Here is a 26,880-nt window from a genome sequence, read left to right as displayed (position 1 = left end):
TAACTTTTCTTTTCATTTAAGTCTTAAATCCCACCTTCAATTTAGTATTTAATATAACAAATTTTTCACTTTTTAAAATATTTGTTTTAATTCTCAAAATAAAATTTTAGGTTATTATAAATAATTTTGTCTTAATGTAAGCTTTAACTGGAATAATTTGTTACAAAATCAATCTAAGCTCAAAATTAAAGATTTTCAAAATGTAAAAATCTAAGACAACAAAGAAAGAAGTTTCTTAATGCACGACCTATACTGTTCTTTTTTGACAAGAACTCTAAAAATAATTATATATATTAAGGACGATGATACAGAACATTCCTATTTCTCACCCCTAAAAATGGAATATAGCCATCAAAAAACAAACAATTTTTATTTTTATTTTTACAAGAATTGGAAGTGTTTCAAAAATACTCTTTGATTGGCAAATTTGTTATAATACATGACTGGTTATAGCAACAGAAGGATGCGTAATGTTGAATTTCTCACTCAGATGCTTTATTTTTTAGCATTTTAACTTGCCCGGTTGTATCAAAGATTTTCTGGACCTTAAATTGTAACCTATAAAGAGAAAACATTGAGTTAGTTAATGTAACATATAAATTTTGAACAAAATTAGAAAATAAGATACTGTAAAGAGTGTAGGAAAAATATGATTTTCAGTCCAATCCTATGTCAGACTCAATTTGACATTATAAATTTTCCACTGCAGGGTGGCTACCCCTATGGTAGAATTTTTTCGGACTTTCTGCTCTCTCTAATCTAATAGTATATATAATTCTCTTGCGTGGCACCCAAATTTTGGCTGTATTTCTTTTCCGCCGGTGGCAACGTTTGCTTTGTTTTGTTTACATTACTATTTCTCTTACACGGCATATCGACCAACGATTGCCGCTAAAACTGTAACATGCCAAATCTAGCTGAGGTGGCTCAACATACAGCACTTTTAAAGACGAAAACTGAAATAATCAGAGAGCATCAGGTGCGACAATCTCATACTATTAAGCTAGGCAGAAGTGACTAGTCTTTGTCGAGAGATCTCCATTTTAGTATTTTGTCGAAAGCGCTTTTTTTCACGAATTTATTTGATGATTTTCTATTTATATCACGAATTATACTATAGCACATTTCTAATAGGTTCAACGAATTGCAGGTCATTTATTCGAATACAAATTTATTTTAATGACTTAGTATTTACTAAAAAGATGTAATTTAAAAAAAAAATTTTTTTTACATGGATTTGAATGATTGTTTTGAATCCTTAGAATTTTGTGCATTTGCAATGTACATAAGTCAGTAGCGAACGAATCGAGCTTGGGTTGCAAAGCAAACCATGTAAGATTGCGTAGCAATTTTCGGGGGTTAGCGAGCAGGGGGCGCAGCCTACTAGTACTAATATATTTCTGCAAGGTACTTTCAATAATAACAAAGATGTATGTTACTAATTTAAGATAACAAAAAGGTATGATACTAAAGGTAACAAATACAAAATAATTTTTTAACTGAATATGTAATATTTTTTTATATTCTAATATTACAGGCTATATTCTCTCTTTTAGTTGGGGGAGGGAGCAAACTATTTATTTCCTTTATTGCATTTGGCAAATCCTCATACCAGTAAAAAAAAAAAAAAAAGAAGCATGAAATCTGTTAAAGTAATTACCGAAAAGCATATTGAAGACGAAATCATGCGAATCGGACTCTTCAGAAAGGCATGTTTCGTTTCAAGATTTGATTGTTGTAATAAACAATATTGTATAAAAAATATTGGGTTTTAAAAACATGTGGAAATCAAAAGCAATAACTGCCATCAAATTACCCATATTGCCTGAAATATATCTAAAAAGTAATTGAAAACCAATGTCAATAACTACTGAAATTACAATTAAACTGGATTTACAATATCTGCATAAACTGAGCACTTCAAAAAGTGTTTATTTAAATGCACAATTCAAATTTTATGTGTAAATTTCTACAGAAACTACACTAGATGTACTAGGTTTCATACACTAGGTGTGGAAATTAAGAAAATGTTTGCCTCTGGTCCGTGAAGGCAGAAATATGCTATTTTCTGACAAAAACACCATACTGAAAATAAAAAGAGACATTTAAAAATCAAATCAAATCAGTTGGAGATCTACTCCCATTGTGGGGATTGTGAGTAGTTATTGACCATGTCAACAGCCCCACAATAGAATCGAGTTCACATGTCTTTATATACTAGTGAATTGGAATTATAATTTATGTAGTGGTAGATATACTTCACCCATACTCCTAAAAATAAATAACTTAGTGGTCACAAAATTGAATATGTTCTTCTATGAATATGTGAGGATCAAACGATTGGTGGTCTCTGTACTAGAATGTGCTTTTAGGTGCCAAAAGGCTGAACAGTCTTGGTGTAGTTTCTATCTTAGTTAAATAATCAGTAAATACTAACAGTAAAAACTGCTTAAAACACTGTTATAAAAGTTGTACTTCTGTATTCTGTAATACTTCTGTATCATAAAAAAAAACTTAAGAAAAAAAAACATTTAAACTTTTTTTTGTTACCATTATTAAAATGTACCAAACAGTTATCCGAGTTCAGATGCAACTACCCTTCCCCTTACTACTCTAAAAACTTTGAAACTATTTTGGTTTTCGGATTTTCATGTTATACAGTAAGGAACCGATTATCCGGAACGATCGGGACCATCGCTATTCCGGATAACTGATTTTTCCGGTTTTCTGAATCGCTACAAAAAGCCGTTTTTTTATTGTTAAACCCAACTAAAACAAAAAAAAATATTTGGAAATAATCTTAAAAAGAAGAAAAAACGATGAAGTAATACACTAATGATTATTTCCAAAATGATGGTAAGGTAAACATCTTTCAAAAAAGAAAGAAAAATCCTAAAATCTTATGAAGAAAAAAACATTTTTTTAAAAAAATGGCGGGAAAATGTATCGAATTTTGTTCCGGTTTTTTGGTTTTCCGGTTTTCTGATTTCCGGATAACGGGTTCTGTACTGTACTAAGTTCACAGATAAGTACCAAACATAACACTAACCTTTATTTGATTCTGGTTGACTATCACTTATTTGGATATCCTCTTTCTTCTTTCTGAGAAGTTTGCTCTCCTGAGCACCAACTCGGGAGACGGCAGGTCCAGTTCTGGAGGGTGAATTCAATGTCAATCGACTGAGATTAGAAGTCAGTACGGGGTCACTGTGATCAATCTTCAGTTTTTTCTTCCTATTAAGAGAAGTTGAGGGGTTAGTTGGATTCGCCTTGCGCTGTCTTAAAACTCTAAGTTGCTTTACAGGTGAGACAGCCAGAGGAAGTTCCAAGTGTCCTGTTGACGTAGATAAATCTTTACCTTGAATGGGATAGTCCAAAACCAAGCAATCCTTTTCTATAGTATTATTTGGAGGCTTGAGGGAATCCTGAGAATGATCTGCAGATTTTGGCAGAGAACTTTCATCATTAGCAATTTGAGGATTTGATTGTTCAAGTTCTAACTCTTGAGCCGTATGGATGTTACTATCACTGCAGCTCAAATTTTCTTTATTTTCACTTCGCTTCAATTCATCGTAAGTATCACAAATATTTTCTAATTTTTTTATACTAACAACAGGCTGTAGTACCTCTTCTGAAAATACTCTAGCATAACTGGAATTCCTATTTGCAGACGTTTCTGTAAGTTCTAATAGTTCCTCGGACTTATTCATTACAGGTTCATTGTTATCAGCATCATAAAAACGGTTTTCCACTTTATTTTTAAGGAAATCATGCCCATTCGGATCTTCCGACGAAACTTCACGACTACTTTCAGAAAATGGTAGATCTTCATTTTCAGTACTGGCAAGAAATAATTTTCCTACTTCCGAATCTCGGATAAGTTCTCTTTCGGCACAATCAGCATCGGAAGTATTCTCGTAATCACGTTCGACTTCCACGCTCGAACGAGGCGACTTTGCAACAGAGCTTGCAGCTTCATCAGGCTGGAAGCCTAAATTACATTTTGATTGGATGCAGTCATCAACTGGAATCAGACAAGAATTTTCATTTTGAATCCCTAAATCGTGTAATTGAGAATACTCATCAAATGAGTGCTCCCCAAAGAGTGATTCATTATCAGAAATGTCCTCGGTGTCTTCGATTCCGAAATCCGATTCAAGAAACACTGCATTATTTTGACTGACTTCAAGCTTAGAACAATCACCTCTATAATCAAGCAAATTACTTTTTGCTTCAGATAGGATATTGTACTCTTCACTATCAACTGCAGTTTGTTTAGAAATCTCAGAGAAAGTTTGACAACTACTGCTGGTAACAGAGAAAAATTCAGATTTACTTATATTAACATTTGCGGAGGACTCAATAGGTGGTAAGTTTAATTGGCAAGATTTTTCTTTAGAAGTTTCCAAACAACTCTCATCTGTATTATTTATTTTACTAACTACCTCATCTACAAGTTTGTATAATACACCCTCAATATAATTACCAAGCCTATTGGGACTTGCCTCTTTGTTTTCTGCAGGCATCTCATTATTTTGACTTTGTTTATCCCTGCCAAACAAACAAGAAACAATGGAATCGTTGAAATTTCGATTTGAAAGTTCGTTTTCTGACGTCTCTGGAGCTAAGTTCTTTGGTAGTGTTTCAGGACTCATAACATGAAACGCTTCTGCGCAAGTTTCAGAAACATGCAAATAAACAGTAGAATATTCAACTTTTTTAGTTTCATTAATATTTTCTTCCAAGTTGATGGAAGAATTATCACTAACAGAGTTTATTTTAGATATTTTTGAGACTTCATCAGAGTGATCAGCATTACCTATCAATGAGCATTCAGCGCTAAAATCTACAGTTTTATTATTAATTGGATAATTTTTATCTTGAACAACTTCTACATCAACAGTTTTATTATTAATTAGGTCATTTTTATCATGAACAACTTCTACTTTGTTCAAACTTATATCATTATTTCCACTAATTATTGGTTGCACTTTAACAAGATCTTCGGATATAAAATGTGATGGATGCAATTCAATTAATTTTACGTTTCTATTTTTTCCATCATGCACACTTTCTTCTTTTTCATCACCACACAAACAAATTGGTATAGCTTCAGTTGAATGGGACGGGATTCGTATACTACTTTGCTTTTCACAAAAATCTGTATGCTTATCTTCAGAAAGAGTAATTCTTTCAGAATTTGGCATTGTTTCATTAGCTTTTATATATTCCTCTAATGGTACTTCATGATGATGTTTAATTTCAGTTTCAAGATTTAGAGATGATGGAATCGATTTTACTTGATCAAATTTTATTTTAGAATCAGAAATTGATTTTACTTTATTTTCTTCTGCTTTGGATTCAGGACTCGGAGGTTGCAAAATTGATACTGTCTCAAGCCTTTGAGCAGTGGCCTTTTCATGCTCATTATTTTCTACAATTTCATTATCAGGCCCAGGTAAGTGCTTAAGAATCAAATTTGATTCACTATTATCTTCTGTATCTAAAGGCTCAGTTAACTCGATTTTTTTTCTCTTTTTACCTATGTGTGGAATATTTGTACAGATATCAAATGAAGAATCAACAGGCATTTTTGAATCATCTTCAACAAGGGCTGTTTCTGCTGCTATATCAATGGCAGATTCATATTGATTCACCACTCCAGCATCAATGAGAAATGAGCTGTTAACGCTATTTGATGAACAAGAATCTACTTTGATTTTTCTCTCTGAAAAGGTGTTGCTCATTGCTTCTTTTGTCTTGCTACTTAGGTCAAAAAATTCTTGACCAACTTTACCTTTAGTTTCATTATACAACTGAGGTAAAATTGACGATTCTTCTTCAACAAGCTCCTGTGTTGTGATGTTTCTATTCTTAGTAACATTTGAATTTAATAACTTGTCCTTCCTCTTTCTTTTTACAACAGAGGCACCAGAAGATGAAGGATCAACTAATGCAGTTGAATCAACACTATCTCCAGTACTTGAGTTTGTTAACATGTCCTTTTTCTTCTTCTTTCTTTTAACAACTGAGATACCAGGAGATGAAGAATCAATTAATGCAGTTGAGTCAATACTATCTTCAGCACTTGAATTGGTTAACATGTCCTTTTTCTTCTTCTTTCTTTTAACAACTGAGATACCAGGAGATGAAGGATCAACTAATGCACTTAAATCAATACTAATTTCGATACTTAAATTTGTTAGCTTGTCCTTTCCATTTACAAATGAGACACCAGGAGAGGAAGGATCAACTAATGTAGTTGAGTCAATACTATCTTCAATACATGAATTTGTTAACCTGTCCCTATTCTTCTTTTTTCTTTTTGCAATTGAGGTACCAGTAGATGAAGGATCAGCTGTCGCACTTAAATCAATACTATCTTCAGCACTTGAATTGGTTAACATGTCCTTTTTCTTCTTCTTTCTTTTTATAACTGAGATACCAGGAGATGAAGGATCAACTAATGCAGTTGAATCAATACTATCTTCCGTACTTAAATTAGTTAACATTTCCTTCTTCCTCTTTCTTTTCACTAACGAGACACTGGCAGGTGAAGAATCGACAAAAATGTTTGCATCGTTTTTGATAACGGGTGTTTCTGCAATGTTTTCAATGGTAAAATCACACTGACTATTTATTCCTGTACCAACTACAAATGAGTCTTTAACATTGTTAGGTAAATAAAAGTCTTCTTTGACTTTCACTTCAATCAGTAATGCCTAAAGAGATGGATTAAAAATTATTTGTAAACATTAACTAAAAAGTTTTTTTAAAAAAAGAAATAATTATTAATGCTTGAAACAATATAACTTTCTATTTTTCGCTTAAAACAGAATTTTAAATGTTTGATTCTACAGATATAATCAAATGAAATAGAATTTCAAGCATGCCTAATTAAGAATTTTTTTTCTTTTTTTAAAGAAAGAACCTTAATTATTAATTCCTCAAACTAGAGTATAAGATAGAAGATATAGAGAGATAAAACTTTTTGTCGGCAGTAAGGGTTAAAATTCTAATGTTGTTTGAAAAAAAAAATACAGCAACTAACGAATGATCGGAATAATACTTATGACTTATAGTGATCTTTTCATTTTTTAATTCTTAAAGGGATTGTTCAGCAGCAATTTTTTTTCTTCCAGTTGAATTGAGACAGAAAATCATCCAGTTTATTTTTGATCTAAAATAATTTTCTTAAATGTTTAATTACCACATTTAAAAAGATAAAATCTTATAAAAATAAGCAAATGATAAAATGAATAAGATTTTATTTTATAATCATTGTTGAACAGCCAAATTTTCAGTTTACGGCTACCAATGTTCTACTTCGTAACCTTATAATTTTGAACCCAATACAGAAGACAAAAGAACTCTCAGATCAAGTATTGGGAGAAATTTGCCTTTGTGGTGGACTTTTCGATGGAACTAACCTGCATTTGCGTTGCATAAGACAGAAAAACTACAAAAACGTTTCAAGGTTAGTCTGACCACAAAGGGGACTCTAATCCATGAATCGAGAACATATGCACACATTGGTTAATTAACAGATTGAGGCTTAACAGCAAAAAACTCTTCAGCTCTTAAAAGGTACTTGCAAAAATTTTCTGTCACCAACTGCGAGCGCACGTTTACAACTCCCGTCGTGAAAGGATTAATTTTTAGACAAAATTAAAGGATTAATTTTTAGACAAAATTAATCCTACTTTTAGTAAAGTTAATTCCTAAGTAAATGCGGTCATTAGTTGCAGTTACCCAAAACGAACGCATTGAAACATCAGAGTTTTATTTCACTTAAAGTAATTATTTTAAATATTCAAGAAATTAAACAAAAATACATGAATTATAAAAATAAAATAGGAGTTGCCAATGGATAACTCAGGGTAATCATTTAACAGATAAAAATGAAATTTCTGGGATTTTCAAAATAAAATTTAAATAATATACCAGATTTTCCTGATTTAAGCTAGCACAATTTTCAACATGATTTAAAATTTTTCATACATTTATACATGCCACACATTTAGTAGAGAAAATCTCTCTTGAAAGTAATTTATGACTATTCTATGCTTTAAAAGTATTATGGTATTCCAACAAAAATAAAATATTTGAAGTCCTAATTGTCCAAGAAGTTTAATTAAGTGAGCAATAACTGTTTAACCGAAATAAGAAAAATTATTAACTAAGTGGAATTGGGTTATTCATTACGATAACAAAGAAATAAGCTACAATATTTTCAAAAAATAATTGCCCACTTTAAATTTGAAGAATTTTAAGAGTTAAAAGTAAGTCACCCAGAATTCCAGAGTGTGTGAAAACTCAAAAGACATGTTCATGTACTAAAATGATTTGAATAGAAAAATAAATTTATTTGCCTATTACAGGGCATAATACGTTAATAATTTTTGTACAGGACATTGAATTCTCTTTAAAAAGAAGAAAGAAATATATTCATATTTGAATTATAATTTATTAATATAAAACCTAAATTAGAAAGAGACACGTTGAAAGATCTTGAAATAAAATTATCACAGATAAGGACTAAATAAATGCAATGGGGAAAAAAACAACTTACTTTTCGCAATTGTACAAAAAATTCTTGTGGAAGTTTCATATTATTAAGAAACACTTTTGTAAACAATTTATTGTTTACGTTGGTTAAATTTTCTATTTCATGGGACATGAGCCAAGACTTAATGTCTGAAGGAATGTGAATCTTTGAAGCAAGTGCAACAACCTTTGCTCTCTCTAATTTGTTCTTTGACAGGAATTTCACTGTTTTGAGCAGCAGCATAACCTTGAAGTAATCTTCTGCTTTAGATACTTTCAGCTTATTAGTGAAAAGAAAATGACTGCAAAGAAAAATAAGCATTTGTCATAAGAATATTCAGCAAAAGTAACCAATATGCAATAGTTATTAATAAGGTTTATGGTCTTTAGTACGACCTTCCCATTCATTATGATAACCAACTCACAAGACTTTGTGGGGAAAGTAGATATCAACAATGTCAACTTTCATCTATGAAACCCCACAATAGAATCGAGTTAACATGTTTTATATAGTAGTGAATTTAATTATATTTTTTTGTAGTGGTAGATACACTACAGTACTCCACCACCGGAATGATACCTGTGATAGAATTCAATAAACGGATACCACTAATTGATTCATTGCTGTTTTGTGAGACGCCAGGAGGGGGAGCTGTTTTAAGATCACCGTACAGTTGAGTGCTGAACGTCAGAGCTGTATTAAGTTCACAGTCGTGGTCGCTCCTGTGTTACCCTTAGTAGTCGAGTGTATACATTGAACGTTGTGTTTGATGGAGACTGAGAAGCAACAGCGTGAGGAACACAATGTCTCTGTCACAAGTAGCAAGTCAACTGTTCAAATCATAGTGGGCGTTTCTGCCAAGGTAAGCATGTTAAAATCACGTCCGAAGGTCACCAACGTCTGGGGTGGTGAGTAGATATCGACTATGTCACCTTTCAACCATGAAAAGGTACCCCCACCATAGAATCGAGTTAACATGTCTTACATACTAGTGAATTGGAATTATATATATTTTTTGTAGTGATAGATACACTACAACTTGTCTCCTTTTCGAAAGAAGCAAATAAGAGTCTAATGTGAACCTTACCAATGAAGCAAACTGAAATCTTATTCCATTGTTTTTATTCCAGTAAATATTGATTTAAAAATAAGTTTTGATATTTTCTTCTGCATTCATAATACATAAAAAAAAATTGTTTCCAATTAAAAAAACTAGTTTTTTCTAGTTTAGTTAGAAATGTTTCAAACCAGAATCTCTTTTGATGATTGTGCATTGAATGTGAAACATCTTGAACTCTTTTCGAAGGAAGAAATTAAAAGTCATTCGATCCAAGATGCTTAGCGTAAACCAGTACTACTAGGTGTAGACTAGTATATAGCAAAACAGGGAATTCTTGTAATCAGTGGCCAGTTGTAGCATTTTTAACAGTGTCCACTTTTTTAAAAATTGGATATTTTATATTATTGATATTAAGAATCAATCAGTATCTATATTAAGAATCAATCAATCAATAGTGTATTTTTATGAAGCAATATTTAAAAAAGAATTTTTTTAATTGTATTTTTATCATTATAGAGGTACAGATTTTTCTAGTAAAATTTTTGCAAAGAAACTGGTAAACCAGGCACTCAGAGTCGAAGAATTTTCGATGCTCTGACAATTTATGCACGCTTTAGAGTCCCAGATTTTAATTTTAAAATTTTTAGTACAAGCAAGCAAACAAAAAATAATAATAATAACATAACCATCAACTTGCAGGGAAACACACAAATTTATTTCGCAGCTGAATTATTTATTCATTCTTAAAAAATAATTGAATCTAATAAATTCTCTTTCATATTTGATTTAAAATCACTATAAATGTAATTTAATACCGAGAATAGTCTTTCTATATAACTAGGCTAAAGGTCACAATGCAGACAATGAAATTGCTGTAGCCTGGAGCATGGGTTCCGAAAATTTAAAGTTCCAGCTTCACTCTGGTTGCAGGTTTTATCTCTGAGTTACAGAGGTAAACAGGAGTAAAAGTACGATGCATGCAAATAATAATTCATAAGCAATGAAAATTTTCTTTACAAATAAAATAGCATATATATATATATATATATATATATATATATAAACGAAAATTATCAATACAGTAAGGAACTAATTAACTGGAATGCTGGGAACTATCCTGGATGTCTGAATTTCCCTGTTTTCTGGATCGCTAAAAAATGATTTAACACAGCTTAACTACATTTCTACTTTAATATTCAATTAAAAAATGCAGATTTAGTATTAGTATTCCAATTAAAAATGTGTATTTTGCACTTCATTCTTTTTACTTTATTGTATTTATATAATAAGGCATAGAGATGTATTTTTCTTGCTATTTCTCAACCTCCTTCTGTTAGCTCATATTTCCCGATTTACGATCTTTAGTTAGAACGAAAAACGAAATCATTAATTTAATCTGATTTCATTAATAAAAAAATAATAATAATAAAAAACGGCCAAAATTGATCCACGAGATTTATCTGACAGCGACTCATTTGGAAAGTTCTTTCTCTGTTTTGTGCAGCCGATATCTCCAAAAATCTCTATTCATGCAAAAAAAGTACTGGCGCTGCTAAAGACCACTAAATGAAAGATATGTCATAAACATTGGATAAAAGAGATCAAATAATAGTAACAATGCTAGAAATATAAGACTATTACTTAAGAACTGCAGTAAAAGATGGTCGACATTTTTTCTTGACATTATTAATGAGGACGAGAGAATCATACATCAGTTCCAATGGACCTGTGAAAATAATTTTAACAAAATAAGGAATTATGGGAATTAATATTCAAAAGATGCATCTTAATTTCATTTTAATTTAAGTTATGAAAAAAAAATATTTAAACTTTATAGAAGGACAAGAAATTTCCACTCACTATTGATGTAGGGCTAGTGAGAAAGTTTTGTCTCATAAAATTTTGTGTTTCAAATCAAACTACCATCCATATTTTCCCCAGAAAAATATTAGGATTTTTCTTAGTGTGCTCTTTTTATTCCTGTTCTCTGTTAATCTTATAAGGGTTTGTCATTTTCCTTTGCAATTAGAAAAAAAAATTGAAAAGGATGTTTCAGTGCCAAAAAGGCAGCAATATGCAAACATTGTGTTAAAAGTACGGGGAAATTTCTAAATAGGATGATATTGGAATCATTAAAGCCTTACTACAACCTTATTTTAAATAATCATTATTATCATTTTTGCCTCTGTACCTTAATTTTTATCGATCCCTTTTTGGTTATAGAGGTCACTAAAAGGTTCTTCATACTACATTTGCCAAGGTTCAAAAGGTTCATATTTTTGAGAAAATAGAGAACAGAAATTTTAGCTTGATTAGTACGTTTAGAACTGAAATTCATTTTTAACCTGCTCTATACTATTTTCAAAACCAGAGATAACTTTCATGAACTCAATTATTATTATTTTTCTTTCTTTAAAACATCTAAACGTAAGAGAATGAACCTAAAGAACTTGAACACAACTTGAAAAAATGAAAAATGGTATCTCTGTCATTCTAAAGACTGCCAGTAAGACCATTCATAAAAAGTAACAGATACAGTGCCATATATATTACAAATAATAATAATAGCATGCAAAGAATCTTCGAGTATTCAATAAATAAGCATAAATTTCTTAAAAGGATAAATATAGATAGAACACAAACTAATAATTGTCAGTAAAATATTAGGATCTCTAATTCCAATAAATAAACAAAATTAAAACAAATAAAAAAAAAACTATTTATTTCCTAATTCATTATTTAAAAATAATTGCAGACAGTATTGCTGCAATAATTATTGCAGACATTTCAAAAATTATAAAGAATAAGTAATATGAAACCTTCATTGCAAAATATTATGCTCAAAAATTGAAAAGCTTAATGGCTATATAGCATATTTTTGTTTCCATTTTAGACAGTTCTGTCAATGATTAACACAATCGTACATTTTTATAACTACATAATTTTTGGAGTAATATGTATATATGGCTAAATCTATCATGCTTATAAAAAATAAAAGAAATACTTTTGCTAAAAAAGAATAAATGCAAAAGATAAAAAGAAAACAATTTTTTTTTTGTTACAAACAACACATGTGTAACCTTAATCCTAAAGGAATAAAACAAAAACACAAATTAAACTTTTGAATTTATAATTTAAACATTCTATAAACATTCGATTAATTTATAATTTAAACATTCTATAAACACTGAATGTTACATTAAAATGATGTTGTTGTTGTTAATTTACGTCGCACTAGAGCTGCACAATGGGCTATTGGCGACGGTCTGGGAAACATCCCGGAGGATGATCCGAAGACATGCCATCACAATTTTGATCCTCTGCGGAGGGGATAGCACCCCGCTTCGGTAGCCCGACGACCTGCGCGCGAAGTCGAGCACTTTACGGTAGCACAGTTTAACGAGGACCAATACCGCACACCCTCGGTCCCTACGCAGACTGATCCAAGTGGTCACCCACCCGCACACTGACCGCAGCCAGTGATGCTTGACTTCGGTGATCTGCTGGGAACCGTGTCTTAAAGATCAGTCCACACTAGATCAGTAAAGATCAGTCCATATTAAAATGAATACAGTAAAAATGTAATATTTATTAACACTTGCTTCTGAAATGTTTCAGTACTTAAATAATTATACACTGTGCAGCTTAACATATGATGCATTAACTCCAGTAATATCTACAATTGATATTTAAAATTATTAAAGTTTCAAAATTTCAAAAGAAAACACAATTGCTTTTTTCAAATGCATTTCAAAGAAGAAATCCCAATTTAAAATTAGTTATTTTTTGTCTGACATAATTTTAGCAAAATTCTTAACTTCAATTGTAATCATATGATTTAGCATTGATCATATAAAACTATGCTATGTACACGTTTTAAATTTTTAAAATAAAAAAGGATAATAAAAAAAAATTATTCTTGCTTTTTTTTTTTTAAGATTCTATTTAAAAGAAACTTGAAATCATATTAGAAAATAGAGGAATAAAAAGGAAAAAGTAGAGTAAAACTTATTTTCTATGTGTATATAAGTTTTGTAATGGTAATAAGTTAATTTTTTAAACATATGATGTATTTACATATTTTTATTAGGCAATAATAAATTTAATGCATATTAATGACTCAATGATGAAATAAAAATGGATAATAAAAAAAATAAAAAAAACTATTCTTGTTTTTCTTTCTTTTTTTTTTTTTTTTAATTTTATTTAAGAGAAACCTAAAATCATATTAGAAAATAGAGGAATAAAAAGTAGAAAAAAACTTATTTTCTATGTGTACATAAGTTTTGTAATGGTAATAAGTTAATTTTTTAAACATATGTATTTACATATTTTTATTAGGCAATAATAAATTTAATGCATATTAATGACTCAATGATTTGACTCAAGTGTTATCAATTTTTTAAAAAAAAAATAATAAAAAAAGAACAAAAAAATTTACCAGGGAAAATGTTCATAGCAGCTAAAATATTGTTTATCCATTTTGAAGATAATTTGCCTTTACTTAATTGGACACCAACCTTAATGAGGTAAGATAAAATAATTACGCAAGACTTTTTCATAGAACATAAAGACTCCTGTAAATAAATATAACAAATATATCTTAGGAAATTATAACAGTTTCAAAGGCTAAAAAATAAAAAGGTGTTTTTTAAAAAAAATGATTTAGTTCTAATTAATACATTAAATTTAACAAAGAACTTCAATAGATGAGAAAGATAGTGGTTAAAAAATTAACTAATTAACTTGCTTTTCACTAATATATATATATATATATATATATATTTAAAATTATATATATATATCTGCATGGAATAATTATAATAATATCTAGATGAGTGGAAATGTTATACAAAGCAAAAGATATTTTGAATTATTAAAAATTTGACAAATTGAAAAACAGAAAAAAAAAGTGTTAATTTAACAAGAACATAGGCAAAAAATTACATAATTATAAATCTTGTAGTGGTCCTAGTGGTCAATATATTCGTCTAACTTGAAGCCTCTAACTGCTCAGCTGGTGAACAAAATATTCTCATTTTTCTTATAATTTAATTTTTATTCTTGAAAACAATATTCTTTTTCAAAAGTTACGGTTATTTTCAAAAGCATTTCTTTAAAAGTAATTCTTTTTAAAAAAAAAATTATTTCGTTAAAAAGAAATTCTTAATTTTAAGAATATTATTTATTTTTTAAAGGAAATTATTATTTTGAATAACATTATTTGATAGCAATAGTTATCTTTAACAACATTATTTATTTATTAATATTATTCATTCAAGGAATTTTTTTTATCTTCAATAAAATTTTTTAAAGAAACTCAAAAATATTATTTATTTTTTTAAAACATTAATTATTTTTTAAAATGAATTCTTATTTCTAAAATAATAAATAGAATTATGTTTTTAAAAGGAAAATTTTATTTTTAAATACATGATACATTTTTAAGAAAAAATAATTTTTTTAAATCTTAATTTTACAGTTCAAACAAGTGATATTTTCTACTTAATTTTATTCATACATCTAGTTTAGACAGATTAAGAGGGGGGTGACTAAGGTTGTAGCTATAGGTTCCCACATTTTTAAGCACTCCCACAAGGTAACTTTAAAGATTTTAAAAGTAAGATTGACTTTGGTCATTTTTTTTAAAATCAATTTTGGTTTTACATTCTTCCTCTTTAGAACCATTAAAAAAAATCCTTAAAAGAATCATTAAAAAAAGATTTTATTTTAGAATAATGCTGGTGACGAATTTGAAGAGAAAATTATTATTTTATTTTTTTAGGGATAAATATAAAAAGAAAATAATTTTAATAATATAGTTGAAAATCTGTGATCCTAAATGATTTTTCTATCATTTCGCAATATTGTTTCATCGAGAATGCATAGTCAAATCATAGGAGAGATGAAGAGTATATTTTTACAATATGTGTGATTTTTGTCCTGACAGAATTTTTTAGTGTGCATTGGCCACAATCTTACACTGACCTGTATGCCTTGCCCAGTTGTTCTATTTGGAGGGAGAATTGCAACTGCAGGTGTATAAATTGTACAGATTACCATATAGAATTAAGGCACCTGTGGTACAAAAGTGACAACAATTTTGGGGCAGTAAAATTGTCTTTTGAATTACAATATCTACATTAGAGTCTTTATTATTCAAATAAAATCATAAATCAGCTAAAAATAAACAAAGAACTATTTAATATATTATATAATTTCTTTTTTTAAAAAAAGTACACTTTAATTTTAACTTAAGGACACTCTTGAAACTGTAGTTAGAAGTCATTTAAATATTACTTCATGTTACAACAATATTTTTACAATTGTTAGTGAAAAGGATTGCAACTCTAAAATTCACTAAATAGTTGAATTCTGATTTCGGCAAACTACAATAAACTAAATTCAATTTCTTTAGGAAGGTGCTTTCTTTCAATTATTGCTTTTGACAGTCACAGTTACTTAGACAAATACTAGCAATTATTAGGTACTTTACAGAATTGTAATCTCAATGCCTCAAATCGAAAATTTAAGACATTTAAATGTTGCTAGAGTAAAACAAAAATTTTACAAATTAATATTTTGCAAGCTATAGCTTTCAATAATTAAATTTTCTTCATTTTCTTAAGCCGAAATTAGTTTAAGCTAATGAAGCCAGGAAAAAAAATTCTTATTTTTTGTTATCAAAAATAGCCACTTTTTCAATAGAAAAAAAATTACTTTAATGATTTTTTTTTTTAAAAAAAAATAGTGACAATTTTTAACAAAAATTTGACCACACTGGAAAAGCATATGTGTAAAAAAAATAAATAAAAATAAAAACACTTTTCAATACATATGAACAAAAAAATGACATTTTCCTATTCAATAACACTAAAATATAAAAGATTTATAATTTAAAATTAGTTAAGAGATATTTAGGCTGTGCTCATAGAAATGACTCTGAGACTCATTTTAGTTTTGTAAAATGTTTTTAATCATCAAACATATGATTTGATAAAATTAAATTAGTATTCATATATGAATGGATAAAAATCGACTTTTGTCTATTTTGACATATATATGAGAGATGAAATTGAAAATGAGAAGGAATTAAGGTTCTATTTTTGGAAATAGGACATATTCCAGGTGAAATCGTCAAGACTTTCTTGAAAAGTTCTTGATAAAAAATGGGTAAAATAGTTTTTTTCCAGATTTTTCGGACAAACACACACAAAAAAAAGAACTATGATTATACCCTATTTTGAAATTTGGCGCAATTTAAGAAAATGGCGTAATTACAGACAGTGGCACAAGTTGAAAATATCCAAATTTTATTAAACTAATTATGGGTGGAATTTTTGTGACGAATTTCAAGAATTTATTTAAAGAGAAATAAATTTTACTACCTCAATTTCTTATCTAATAATGTTAAAGATCATACTTTCCAACATTAATAAAAACTAAATGTGTTTTTTTTGTTTAAAAAAATTAATAAATAAAAAGTGAATTTTTGCCAAACTACATGAGTTTTTTATGCAGAAAAACAAGACGTGCTGTGAACACAGTGATTAGTAATTATTGATCATACAAATTTCCCCCCTTTTTACTGTAACAATGCTGACACAAATGACATACTGACAAGGTCAACAAAATTTAATTCCACTGATAAAATAAGGTCATTATCTCCTTAAAATATACTTTAATAATTTTATATAATCTAATTAAGACAACTCACTCTTTTCCAATTGATCTTCCAACAGAAATGTTTATAAAAGTCTCCAATGCAGGCATATAATTTTTCCAAGCTAAAAAAATAACCAGAATTCATCAAATCTGGAAAAAAAATTCCTTTTGTTTTCCCTGTACATATTTTACACAATATATTAAGAGAAAAAACAGAACTATTGTGCTCTTGTGTAAGCTACATAGGGCTAACTATACTAATTTTAATGCCTGGAAAAATTTCAAGAAAAAAGGAACAGCTGAACATAATTAAAACAAATAATGCTATAGTAAATGAAATAGTTTGGTATAGCTGAAACACCATCCTTATATATCCCACCGATTGCATTTTGAATAGTCACCATTTTTTAAAAAATGTAAATAAGAAACAAAATTCCCTGCATTTTCCCTGTTATTTTAAGTGATTTTTAAATTCCCTGTATTTTCCAGACTTTCCCTGTAGAGTGGTATCTCTGTTTAAATAAAATTATTTAGTAATGAAAATCTTCCAGTTAAATTAATTAAAAGAAGGTATTTTTCTTCTTTGAAATAGAACAATAAGATTATTAAATAGCTGCATGATGAAAATAATAAGATATCTTTTAAAAAGTTATATGTTAATATATACAGGGGTGATTGTGAGCTCAACTCAAACATCCTGAAAGATTCTTGAGTAAAATCAATAATGACAAAATACAGAAAATTATTGTCTTTATGAATTTAAGTCATTGATATTTTCAAAACATGAAATTCTAAATAAATTACATGCAGCATAATTTAAATGAATAATTAATTATGTTTAAGTTTACTTTCATCTCTTACATTCATTATTCAACAAAAAAATATTTATTCAAATGAAAGAGTTGCCAAGTATAAATTCTAATTTTAATATTTCTAAATAAAATATACAAGAATTTTTAAACATAAATGTGATCAATGATTCATTGAAACTTCTGGACCTTGGGTTTCCGAAAACTTCCGGATCGCAGTCAGCGAAAAATCCGGATTTTTTCCGGAGCACAATCATCTGTGAACAATAAATTTTTTCCTTTCAAACATTTTAGCATCAAATTTTACAGATTTATACTTAAACTTATTAAATTAATATAAACCAAGCTATTCAGATTATAAATCAACTCAACACATTTAAAAGAACTTTGAGATAAATTTTATCTTGAAATCTATTGGCCTCACAGATTTTTTAAAGGAGTTTTAAAGATGTAAAATATTAAATTAGTTTCGTTAGCATTAACTAGATTTTGAATTTTAATAATGAAATCTTTCAGTTACATTGATAGCTCCATTGTTTTTCAAAACAAAATAATAATGTCAGGAATTGTGAAATATGGTCACCTGGTTGCTATTGGCAGCCAATAAATTTTGAGTGGCGACTACACTTTTAGCTTTTCAATGAAGATTTCACATTGTTCTTTTTTTTTCTAATTTTTAATTTTTGGATGAAAATATTCGGTTTGAGAATTCAGCTCAAACAATATTTTTTCATTGTTATAGCCTTTGTTTTCATCAATCATTGGAGAAAAAATTCACATTCTTTCCTTATTTTCGCATACACAAATTTCTGATTACAAATTTCTGACCATTAACTGGGGAAAAGAAATCGAAACTTGTTTACTTGCTTCGTAACTGATTTAAACACTATTTAATATAATTTTTTTAAATTATCCTAATTTGATATTTATTTTTACAAATAAAAACTATTTTTCACAAAAATTTTATCATTAAATCTAACAAACTTACTAAAAATTATTACAATTAGATAAATTGAGCCATTTAGTTCCTAAAACAACTCAATACATATAAAAGAATTTTGCGACATTCGTGAAAACATTTCGAAATTATGGGGCTTCAAAGATGTAAATTATTTTAAGTCACTTTTTAAGACATATGGAAAAGTGACTTCCTTAATTGCAACTTTCTATTAAACTCATTTTATCCCTTGATCAAGCAGATTTTGAAACAAAATATCTATTTTACCACATCACAAAGTAACCATAAACACTGCAAAAAAAATTTATTTAATTTTTCTGATTTTCATAACTAGTGACATTAATTTCCTTATCTGTATTATTTGAAAAACAATTAGGTCTATTTTTTGTTTCTGTAACTAATTTATATTAATGAACAGTATTTTTTTTCTCTTTAAAATATTGTTGCATGGGGTAAATAACATTGAATATAAAACCCTACAATAAATTACAGCTCACTTTTTTAGACATTTAATAAGGATATTGATATATTATACCACAGATAGATTAACAAGTAAGTACGAAAACACATCATTCGAAAAATATAAAAATTATCTTAGAATGATGGAACTGACAGGAACATAAAGTTACACTTAGTGAGATCAGGGTTTAAAAAAAGGTTTTTCATTTTTTAAACCCAACTCAGGTGGGTTTTTATTGGGCTTTTCTTTGGGTTTTTTAAGATATTACCTAGTTTAACACTCTTTAGATTTAATTCTTAATTCAAAAGAGAACAATTTTAATAAAAAGAAAACTTTTATACGAAAATAATAATTAAGTTATGCATTAAAATAAAAAGGTTTATTTCAATGCATAATTTTAATGTAGTAACATCTTTTCATGCTATGTATTAATAAAAGACTCTTAAATTAATTATTTCCTTGTGTAAAAATAAAATCATAATATTGGGATCAGAGAAATATGATGTTTTCTGGTTTTATTTATTTATTATAAAACATTCATAAGTTATAGCTTTATTTTTTTTCATTATAAAGTAAGCCTTTTAATGGCCAACTAACTACAGAACTACTGTTTATTTAACAATTTAGTAGTTTTAGGAATTATTCTTTAAACTATGTATTCATAGTTGGTTTTGATTTGAAAATTCCAGAATCAATCAATATATTTAAGATAAATATGAAATCCCTCAAAATCTATTTCTCTTTTATTTTATTCCTTATTAATCCATTATGATTATGTTTATAAAAACCCCTATTGAGGCTGGTTTTATTGTTTTTTTTAAAGAAAACCCACCCAGGTTTTTTTGGGTTTGTGGGTGGGTCAAAAATTCTGAGTGAGATGAATGTGTTACAAAATAAATAGATAAATAAAATTATTAGTACAAAGATGAAATAATTAAAAGTAAACTGAAAATTAGGATCTTAATTTAATTGACAAAACTCAAAGCTTTATAAAAATGAATAAGTAAATTATACATTAATAAGAGACATTTATAAAACTTATTTTTTTTCAATCTAAGGACTTTATTTGATCAGTTTTTACACATTTTAAGATGGAAAATTTTGAATGGTTTACTTTCCAACATCCTTGGAAACTTAACAAAAAAAAAAAACAGGAAATGGTATACGTAAACAATTGTAAAGGAAAAATTCATACCTATTTTCATCTTTCTTTGCTTGACGAAATTCATCTTTTATACATCTAATAAAAAATAAAAGTGATAATAAAAAACACATTTGCAAATACAGAAATATTAACACATTTCAGGGACATTATTTCATCAGTTATCTATGTATCTTATCTTGAGTTTAATTGAAGAGTAAAACTGGAAAATAATTATTAATGTGGTAATTAATAGTAGAACTTCTAAGCAGTAATTATGAGAACAGTTTTTAGTTAACTTAGTGAGAAAAAAAATAAAGTAGATATAAATTATGTTACAATTAGGAAGGAGTTATAAAATTTTATTGTGCAACTCATATTTTTGAATAGTCAAAGATTAATTAAATGTTTTTTCTTTGTACTTTAATTGTTTATTCTATTTATTGATTCATGTATGTATATCAGTTTGTTTTATTTTTTTGAAGTATTGTTTCATTATGTTTTGACAAGCTAATTAACTTTCGGTTCTAAATCTTTCTTTTACTATAGTGTTAAATAACTCTATTTCATTTTTTTTAAAAACATGTTAAATTCGTACTCTGATTTCACTAATAATCAAGTTTCTTTTGTTATTTTAAATGACATTTTATATTTAAATTCACTACTGTATTGCATAAAAATCCAAATAATCTCTTAACATAATTTATTGTATTTTATCAATATTTTTAGCTATAGATAAGGCAAAAAATCTAAAGGCTTCAAAAATGTGTAATAAGATGTATATTTTCTGCGGAATTTAAAGTAAATTTTTTCCTTCAAATTAACAAAAAGTGGTCTTGATAAAAATTTTAAAAAAACATTTATGGGCATAAACGACTGTCCGTGTACAGTTACGGGTGTGTCCGCTTTGCACAGAGGATACATAATGGTTTGTTTATAGAAGATAAACAAGGAATTAAAAAACTGTCAGTAATGTGAGGCATCTGTTTGTAAAAGTGTCCATAACATGAGATTTCACAATAACATGTAAGTAAAAGAATATAAAAATGAGCAAATAATATTAAAACATTCTTAATATTCAGAAGAAAATTTTTCTTTTAAATGAATTTGAACTTCAAATGATGTTTTAAAAATTAAAACATCACAGAGAAAGGAAAGGGAAAAGAAATATCTCCAAAATGAATTAATAATAAAAAAAAGATGTATAATATGAAGCAGAGAATAAACCTTTTTATCCATTTATTAATGATTGCATTTACGAAGTTTTCACTATAGACAGACAAAACAAAGAATTTCAAAACTTGAAAAGAATTACGTTTGAAATCGAAGTTATTAATTAGGACTAATTAAACACTAGCATCAAGAGAAAGCAGCAATGAAATTTGATACTAAAAATTATTTTTGATCCCGATTTCTGCAAGTAATATTGAAATTTTTTTTCTTATTATTTTAATGCTCGGTTTAACTTTGCTATCATAAATATGCTGGCAGACCATTTTCATCTTCTCATAACTTTTTTGCATAGTTAACACACTGCAGAGCGTAATCAGGCTCACTGGTGATCGAGCTGCTAAATTACATATGTTTGAATAAACATTTTGTATTTCATCTCTTATAGTAGCGATGGGCAAACTACGGCCCGCGGGCCAACTGTGGCCCGCCGGAAAGTAGAATTTTAATTTGCCGATCAGTGGCAAAATTAAAATTATTTTTGTTTTTCCTTTTTTAACAAAGTACTGATGACCTTTTTACTTTCTCTATTTTTGTTCAGCAAAACATAAATTGATGGAAATAGTTAGCACAGACAGCTTCAATTGGTAAGATGTTGAAAGCAGAAGTTCGTCATAGAATAGCCTTAGATTGGCTCTAACTAGCGTTTGTCTTTCTCGAGGAATCTAATGTAAGTAAATTGTACTTCACATTTGGCAGCTGCGCATTTTAAGAACCAACGAGCGGACAATCTAACAATCATCTGAAGCAGTTGCTTCTAAATATGCCAAAGTTTTTCAAATCATTACCAAAAGCTAGTTTCCAAAATTTAATACTTCATGCCCAGAAAATCAGCGCTATGTTTGCTTAATTTTATTGTTATGTGAACAAGAGTTTTCAACTATGAACCTTAGAAAAAATCATTCCAGAAGTGGACTAACAGAAAAGCATTCAGCCTTGTTCCTTAAAATAAGCACATCTCATTTCGAACCTTAATATAAGGAACTTTTAAAAATGAAATCGCAATTTCATTCATCTCACTAAATATTTAAATTAANTATATCTCTTTTTTTTTTTTTTAAATTTTGAAAGTTTTATTTGGCCCACCAAACATTTTTTTCTTCTCGATTTTTGGCCCTCGACCGAAAAAGTTTAGCCATCCTTGTCTTATAGCATAAATTAAATAAATTTGAACTAAGAAAACTTTTAATATCAGACAAATATTGTTTAATGAGAGATTTAATTTTCATTCAATATACAGAAAAAAAAAAAATTAAATGATGCTTCAGTAACTTACTTGAGTAGAAAAGAAAGAGCATCATCCCCATAGTCATGAGTGAAGCTCTTTGAGAAAGCTTTATAAACAGTGTCAGTCCAACTGTATTTCATCTTTAAGGTGTTTCAATACAAATTTTCCCTAATTAAACAAAAGTTAATCATGAATATATCGAGACATAGTAATTTTTCAAGCACTTAATGACTTAAAAGTTTATAAAAATTGCAGTGAAAATCGCAATTTAAGAAGTATTCAAATAAGTCAATTTCAAAAATTTTTTTTAATATAAATTGTTTAAGTCAAATTATTGTCACTAAAATTGGTGATAAAATCACAATCAGCATATAACAAATCTCTAGTCAACGTAGCATGGAAATTTACATATTAAGATAACATTGTCAATAGATGAAATTCTTTCATCAGTATTCTACATTCTTTACGAAAGTTCTGTAGCAGGGCCCTAGTAGGGCATACTCAGTACTTACTATAGTGTCAGCTCAACATGCTTACTATGGATACCACTCAGGGGTCTGTCCAGGCCAAATTTACTACAATTTAGCAGTACCTTCACAAATTCAACTTTAGGAAAAACGGTAGGTTCACAAAATACTTTTTCTTTAAATTTTATTTTTATATCCTGTGAGAAACAATAAATCAATATTTTTGTGTTGATATTTTAATATAATTTTTAATTTTCACAAATTATGTCTAAATTTTCACAAAATAGGTACCCCTTAGAAAAACATAGACAGATCCCTGCCACTTCAAAAATTTCAACACTGTACTTATTTTTAAAAAATTAACATTGTAGAGCATTGTTTATAAAAATTTACAGAAACATATAGCTCTCTGACTTCAAAATGTATCTTACTATCAGAATAACTTATATCAATGACTATTATTTTATCTAGAAAAAAGTATTTATTCATTTGCTTAATTTATTTTATACAGAAAACAAAACAAAAATAACAGCTATTATCATTTTTTTTAAATACCAATCGCTGAATAATACACTACTAGTTTTTCGTGGAATCATTCATTTACTGATTTTTCACTTCATCAGAAATGTTTAATGGTATAGCTCTATAAATTTTATTTTTAAAAAATAATTATAATGTAGCTTTTACCAGCGTATCAAAATATTAAGATGGAAAAAAAAACTTTTATCTCAAGCAGATTCAGCAATACAAATTTTGTTAGAACACATATAGTTCAGTCAATCCAATTATTTTAATGCAGTGTGAATTCATTACTTGAGCATTTCACAAGGATAATGAAAAATAACTATGCTTTAAATAAAAACGAATTTTTATTGATTTATTTTTAAGAGAAAATATTTATAATTTTTAAGGAAAAAAATTTTGAAAATTAAATTTCTTGAAAAATTAACTTCGAAAGAGCGATTCAAATTGAGGGACAAAATTCACCCCACAGAATTTTTCAAAAGACTGATTTCAGACCCGAGGACTGAAGATAGGCACCCATGCGAGTGTGTTCTCTATTCTAAAGGATAATTTGCATAATCTCCTTAATGTAACTAAATACTAACACTAATATATGCACTGTTTGCAACAAGCATAAATAGTAATAAACAAGTCAAAAGAAGTCAAATCAGGACTGCAAGAAAACCGAGTAACTTCTAAATATTACAACACCTGTGGCAGAACTTTTACGAGCTAACTGCAGCAAACTTCTCGAGCATTAATATCTTGCTAACATGTATATTACTAATTTAAAGATGTTAATATGTATATTACTAATTTAAAGATGCTAATATGTATATTACTAATTTAAGATGCTAATATGTAGATTACTAATTTAAAGAAATTAAAGCTTTGTGTTTACCTAAAAAAAAGAAAAAAACATATTTAGATTAAATGAATTCTATATAATTTTCTAAATAGAATATTTAATACTTTTTTAATCCTAATATTATGGGTGATATTCCCCATTTTGTCACAATAAAAATAATAATAATAAAAATAATAATAAAAATAATAAAAATCATCATCACAATAAAAATAACTAATTAAAAATCGTGAAATATGTTGCAGTAATTACCAAAATAAAAGATCCACAATCTAAAAAAAGGGGGTTACTCAGACGTATGTTTTGCTTCGAGGTTCGGTTATTATAATAAATATGGTGTTAAAAAAAAATATCAGATTTTAAGAACTGTGTGAAAATTAATAATAACTAACGAATAAAATAGATAGAAAAGTTAATAATCAAATGCACAATTCAATAACTGTCGACAGTACAATCAAAACACTTTATGGATTTATATTATCGGTGTTAATTGTGATTTGCAAGCAAAAGTGATTATTTAAATTTTGCAAGTAGAAATTAATTAAATTTTGCAACTTTCTCATAATGAAAAATATTTAGTTTTTTGGCAAATTATATATATACACTAAGTACTACAGAAAGTTAATTCTGTTAAACATCATATTGAGTAATACATCTACTGGATATATTAATTTCAAAATTGAAATTATATTTGGTATGCCAAAATTAAATTTTTAATTTATTAAATAATGAACTAAAATCTTATAACACACTACAGGTTTAGTTACTGCTTGACAACAATTAAACTAATAACAATTTAAACTGAAGATTGAAATGCAAAAAAAAAAAAAAAAAAACGTTAGGTACTTAAACAGCTCCATAATTTTTTTATTATTATAAAAAAAATTTCTGTTAATTAAATTTAACTCTATAGGAAACTTTCAATGTACAGATATTAAATAATATATAGGAGTAAAAAATATTATTTCATGTAAAAGTACACATATGTATGGATAAAGAAATACTATTTAATTAAAATTCAATATTGTGAAGCAATCAGAATTTGAGATAGATGAACGTTTGGAGGTAATTTTTTTGAAATTAATGCTTTTCAGCTAAGCTAGACAATGAATTAGAATACATGAATTATACATTTAAAATAATAATAATGTCTAGAAAAATTTCGTGGATATTTCTACTACAAGAATCTGTTTAAAAAATATTTATGTAAGTTCATTAAATAATTTTTATCTACTTAATAAGTTACGACAACAATATCTAAAAAACTGGAAATTTTATTTATATTAAAAGTCTTTTCTACAGTTTTATGGCGAAGAAAAGCCTTCGTAGAGCACATAATGAAATCCGAGAAGAAATAAGCACATTTGCACGAATCCATACAAAAGTAAACAAACGGCAACAAACAACGATACTAGGACTTTTTTAAAAAAATTTACCTTTACCAAATTATCTTATTTTACCTTATTTAATCCTCAACAGACAAAATTATTTTTTTATTATTTATTTGACGGAATTTTTCTAATTGGAGATTATTTTATTAGACGGAAAAATTTAAAACGGTTTAATCTATAAAACGGTTAGTACATTTATATGTAACGACCAAATTCTACACGCTCCATTGTAGACCGCTCAAAGTTTGTTTATATTTCACGCTAGAGTAAGGGCATGCTTTGATCTGCACATCTAGTACTTCCGCTCAGCTTGTATCTTGCTAAGCAAATTCACTGATGTAAAAACAGATAATACAAAAAGAAATACTTCAACTGTTACTTCAAGTTATAATCGGAAACATCAAATAATATCATATGTGAAACGATTGGCATACGCAAATGAATATAATTTTATTCATTTCGCAAATGGATGAAAGTTTCATTTTTTGAATTTTGACACATTATACCAAATTCGAGTTGCGAAAAATTAAAAGCAGAAACAATTTGAAACAAGA

General features: G+C 27.9%; 1 protein-coding gene across 4 annotated transcripts; it reads right to left on the bottom strand.

Annotated features, from left to right (window-relative positions):
- Positions 1-351: 351 nt before the first annotated feature.
- LOC107454694 (uncharacterized) lies at positions 352-26,602 on the bottom strand. 4 transcript variants are annotated; one of them, XM_016071969.3, is made up of 9 exons: positions 26,396-26,602; positions 23,148-23,267; positions 20,696-20,740; positions 17,326-17,395; positions 14,050-14,185; positions 11,250-11,334; positions 8,573-8,849; positions 3,050-6,722; positions 352-558 (listed from the first exon to the last, which is right to left on the bottom strand). In XM_016071969.3, exons 2-9 carry the CDS (start codon positions 23,237-23,239, stop codon positions 503-505), a joined length of 4,434 nt encoding a protein of 1,477 aa, XP_015927455.1. In that variant the 5' UTR covers positions 23,240-23,267; positions 26,396-26,602; the 3' UTR covers positions 352-502. The 4 variants fall into 4 exon arrangements, with proteins under 4 accessions (XP_015927455.1, XP_015927456.1, XP_015927457.1 ...); XM_016071970.3 differs by having other exon boundaries at positions 26,372-26,589; XM_016071971.4 differs by having other exon boundaries at positions 26,520-26,589.
- Between the last annotated feature and the right edge of the window lie 278 nt (positions 26,603-26,880).

The sequence above is a fragment of the Parasteatoda tepidariorum genome, chromosome 2 (assembly GCF_043381705.1).
Source record: "Parasteatoda tepidariorum isolate YZ-2023 chromosome 2, CAS_Ptep_4.0, whole genome shotgun sequence".
In the NCBI taxonomy this organism is placed as follows: Eukaryota; Metazoa; Arthropoda; class Arachnida; order Araneae; family Theridiidae; genus Parasteatoda; species Parasteatoda tepidariorum.
Note: the sequence above shows the minus strand (reverse complement) of the source record. Positions and strands in the feature narration are given on the sequence as shown.

Bases quoted from the DNA above. Each gene is read 5' to 3' on its own strand.
- LOC107454694 (XM_016071969.3), bottom strand. From the start codon at position 23,239: ATGAAATACAGTTGGACTGACACTGTTTATAAAGCTTTCTCAAAGAGC. The intron at 17,396-20,695 runs GTATGAATTTTT...TTATTTTTTTAG, and splicing joins GCAAAGAAAGATGAAAATAG to CTTGGAAAAATTATATGCCT. The intron at 14,186-17,325 runs GTGAGTTGTCTT...ATTTATTTACAG, and splicing joins GGAAGATCAATTGGAAAAGA to GAGTCTTTATGTTCTATGAA.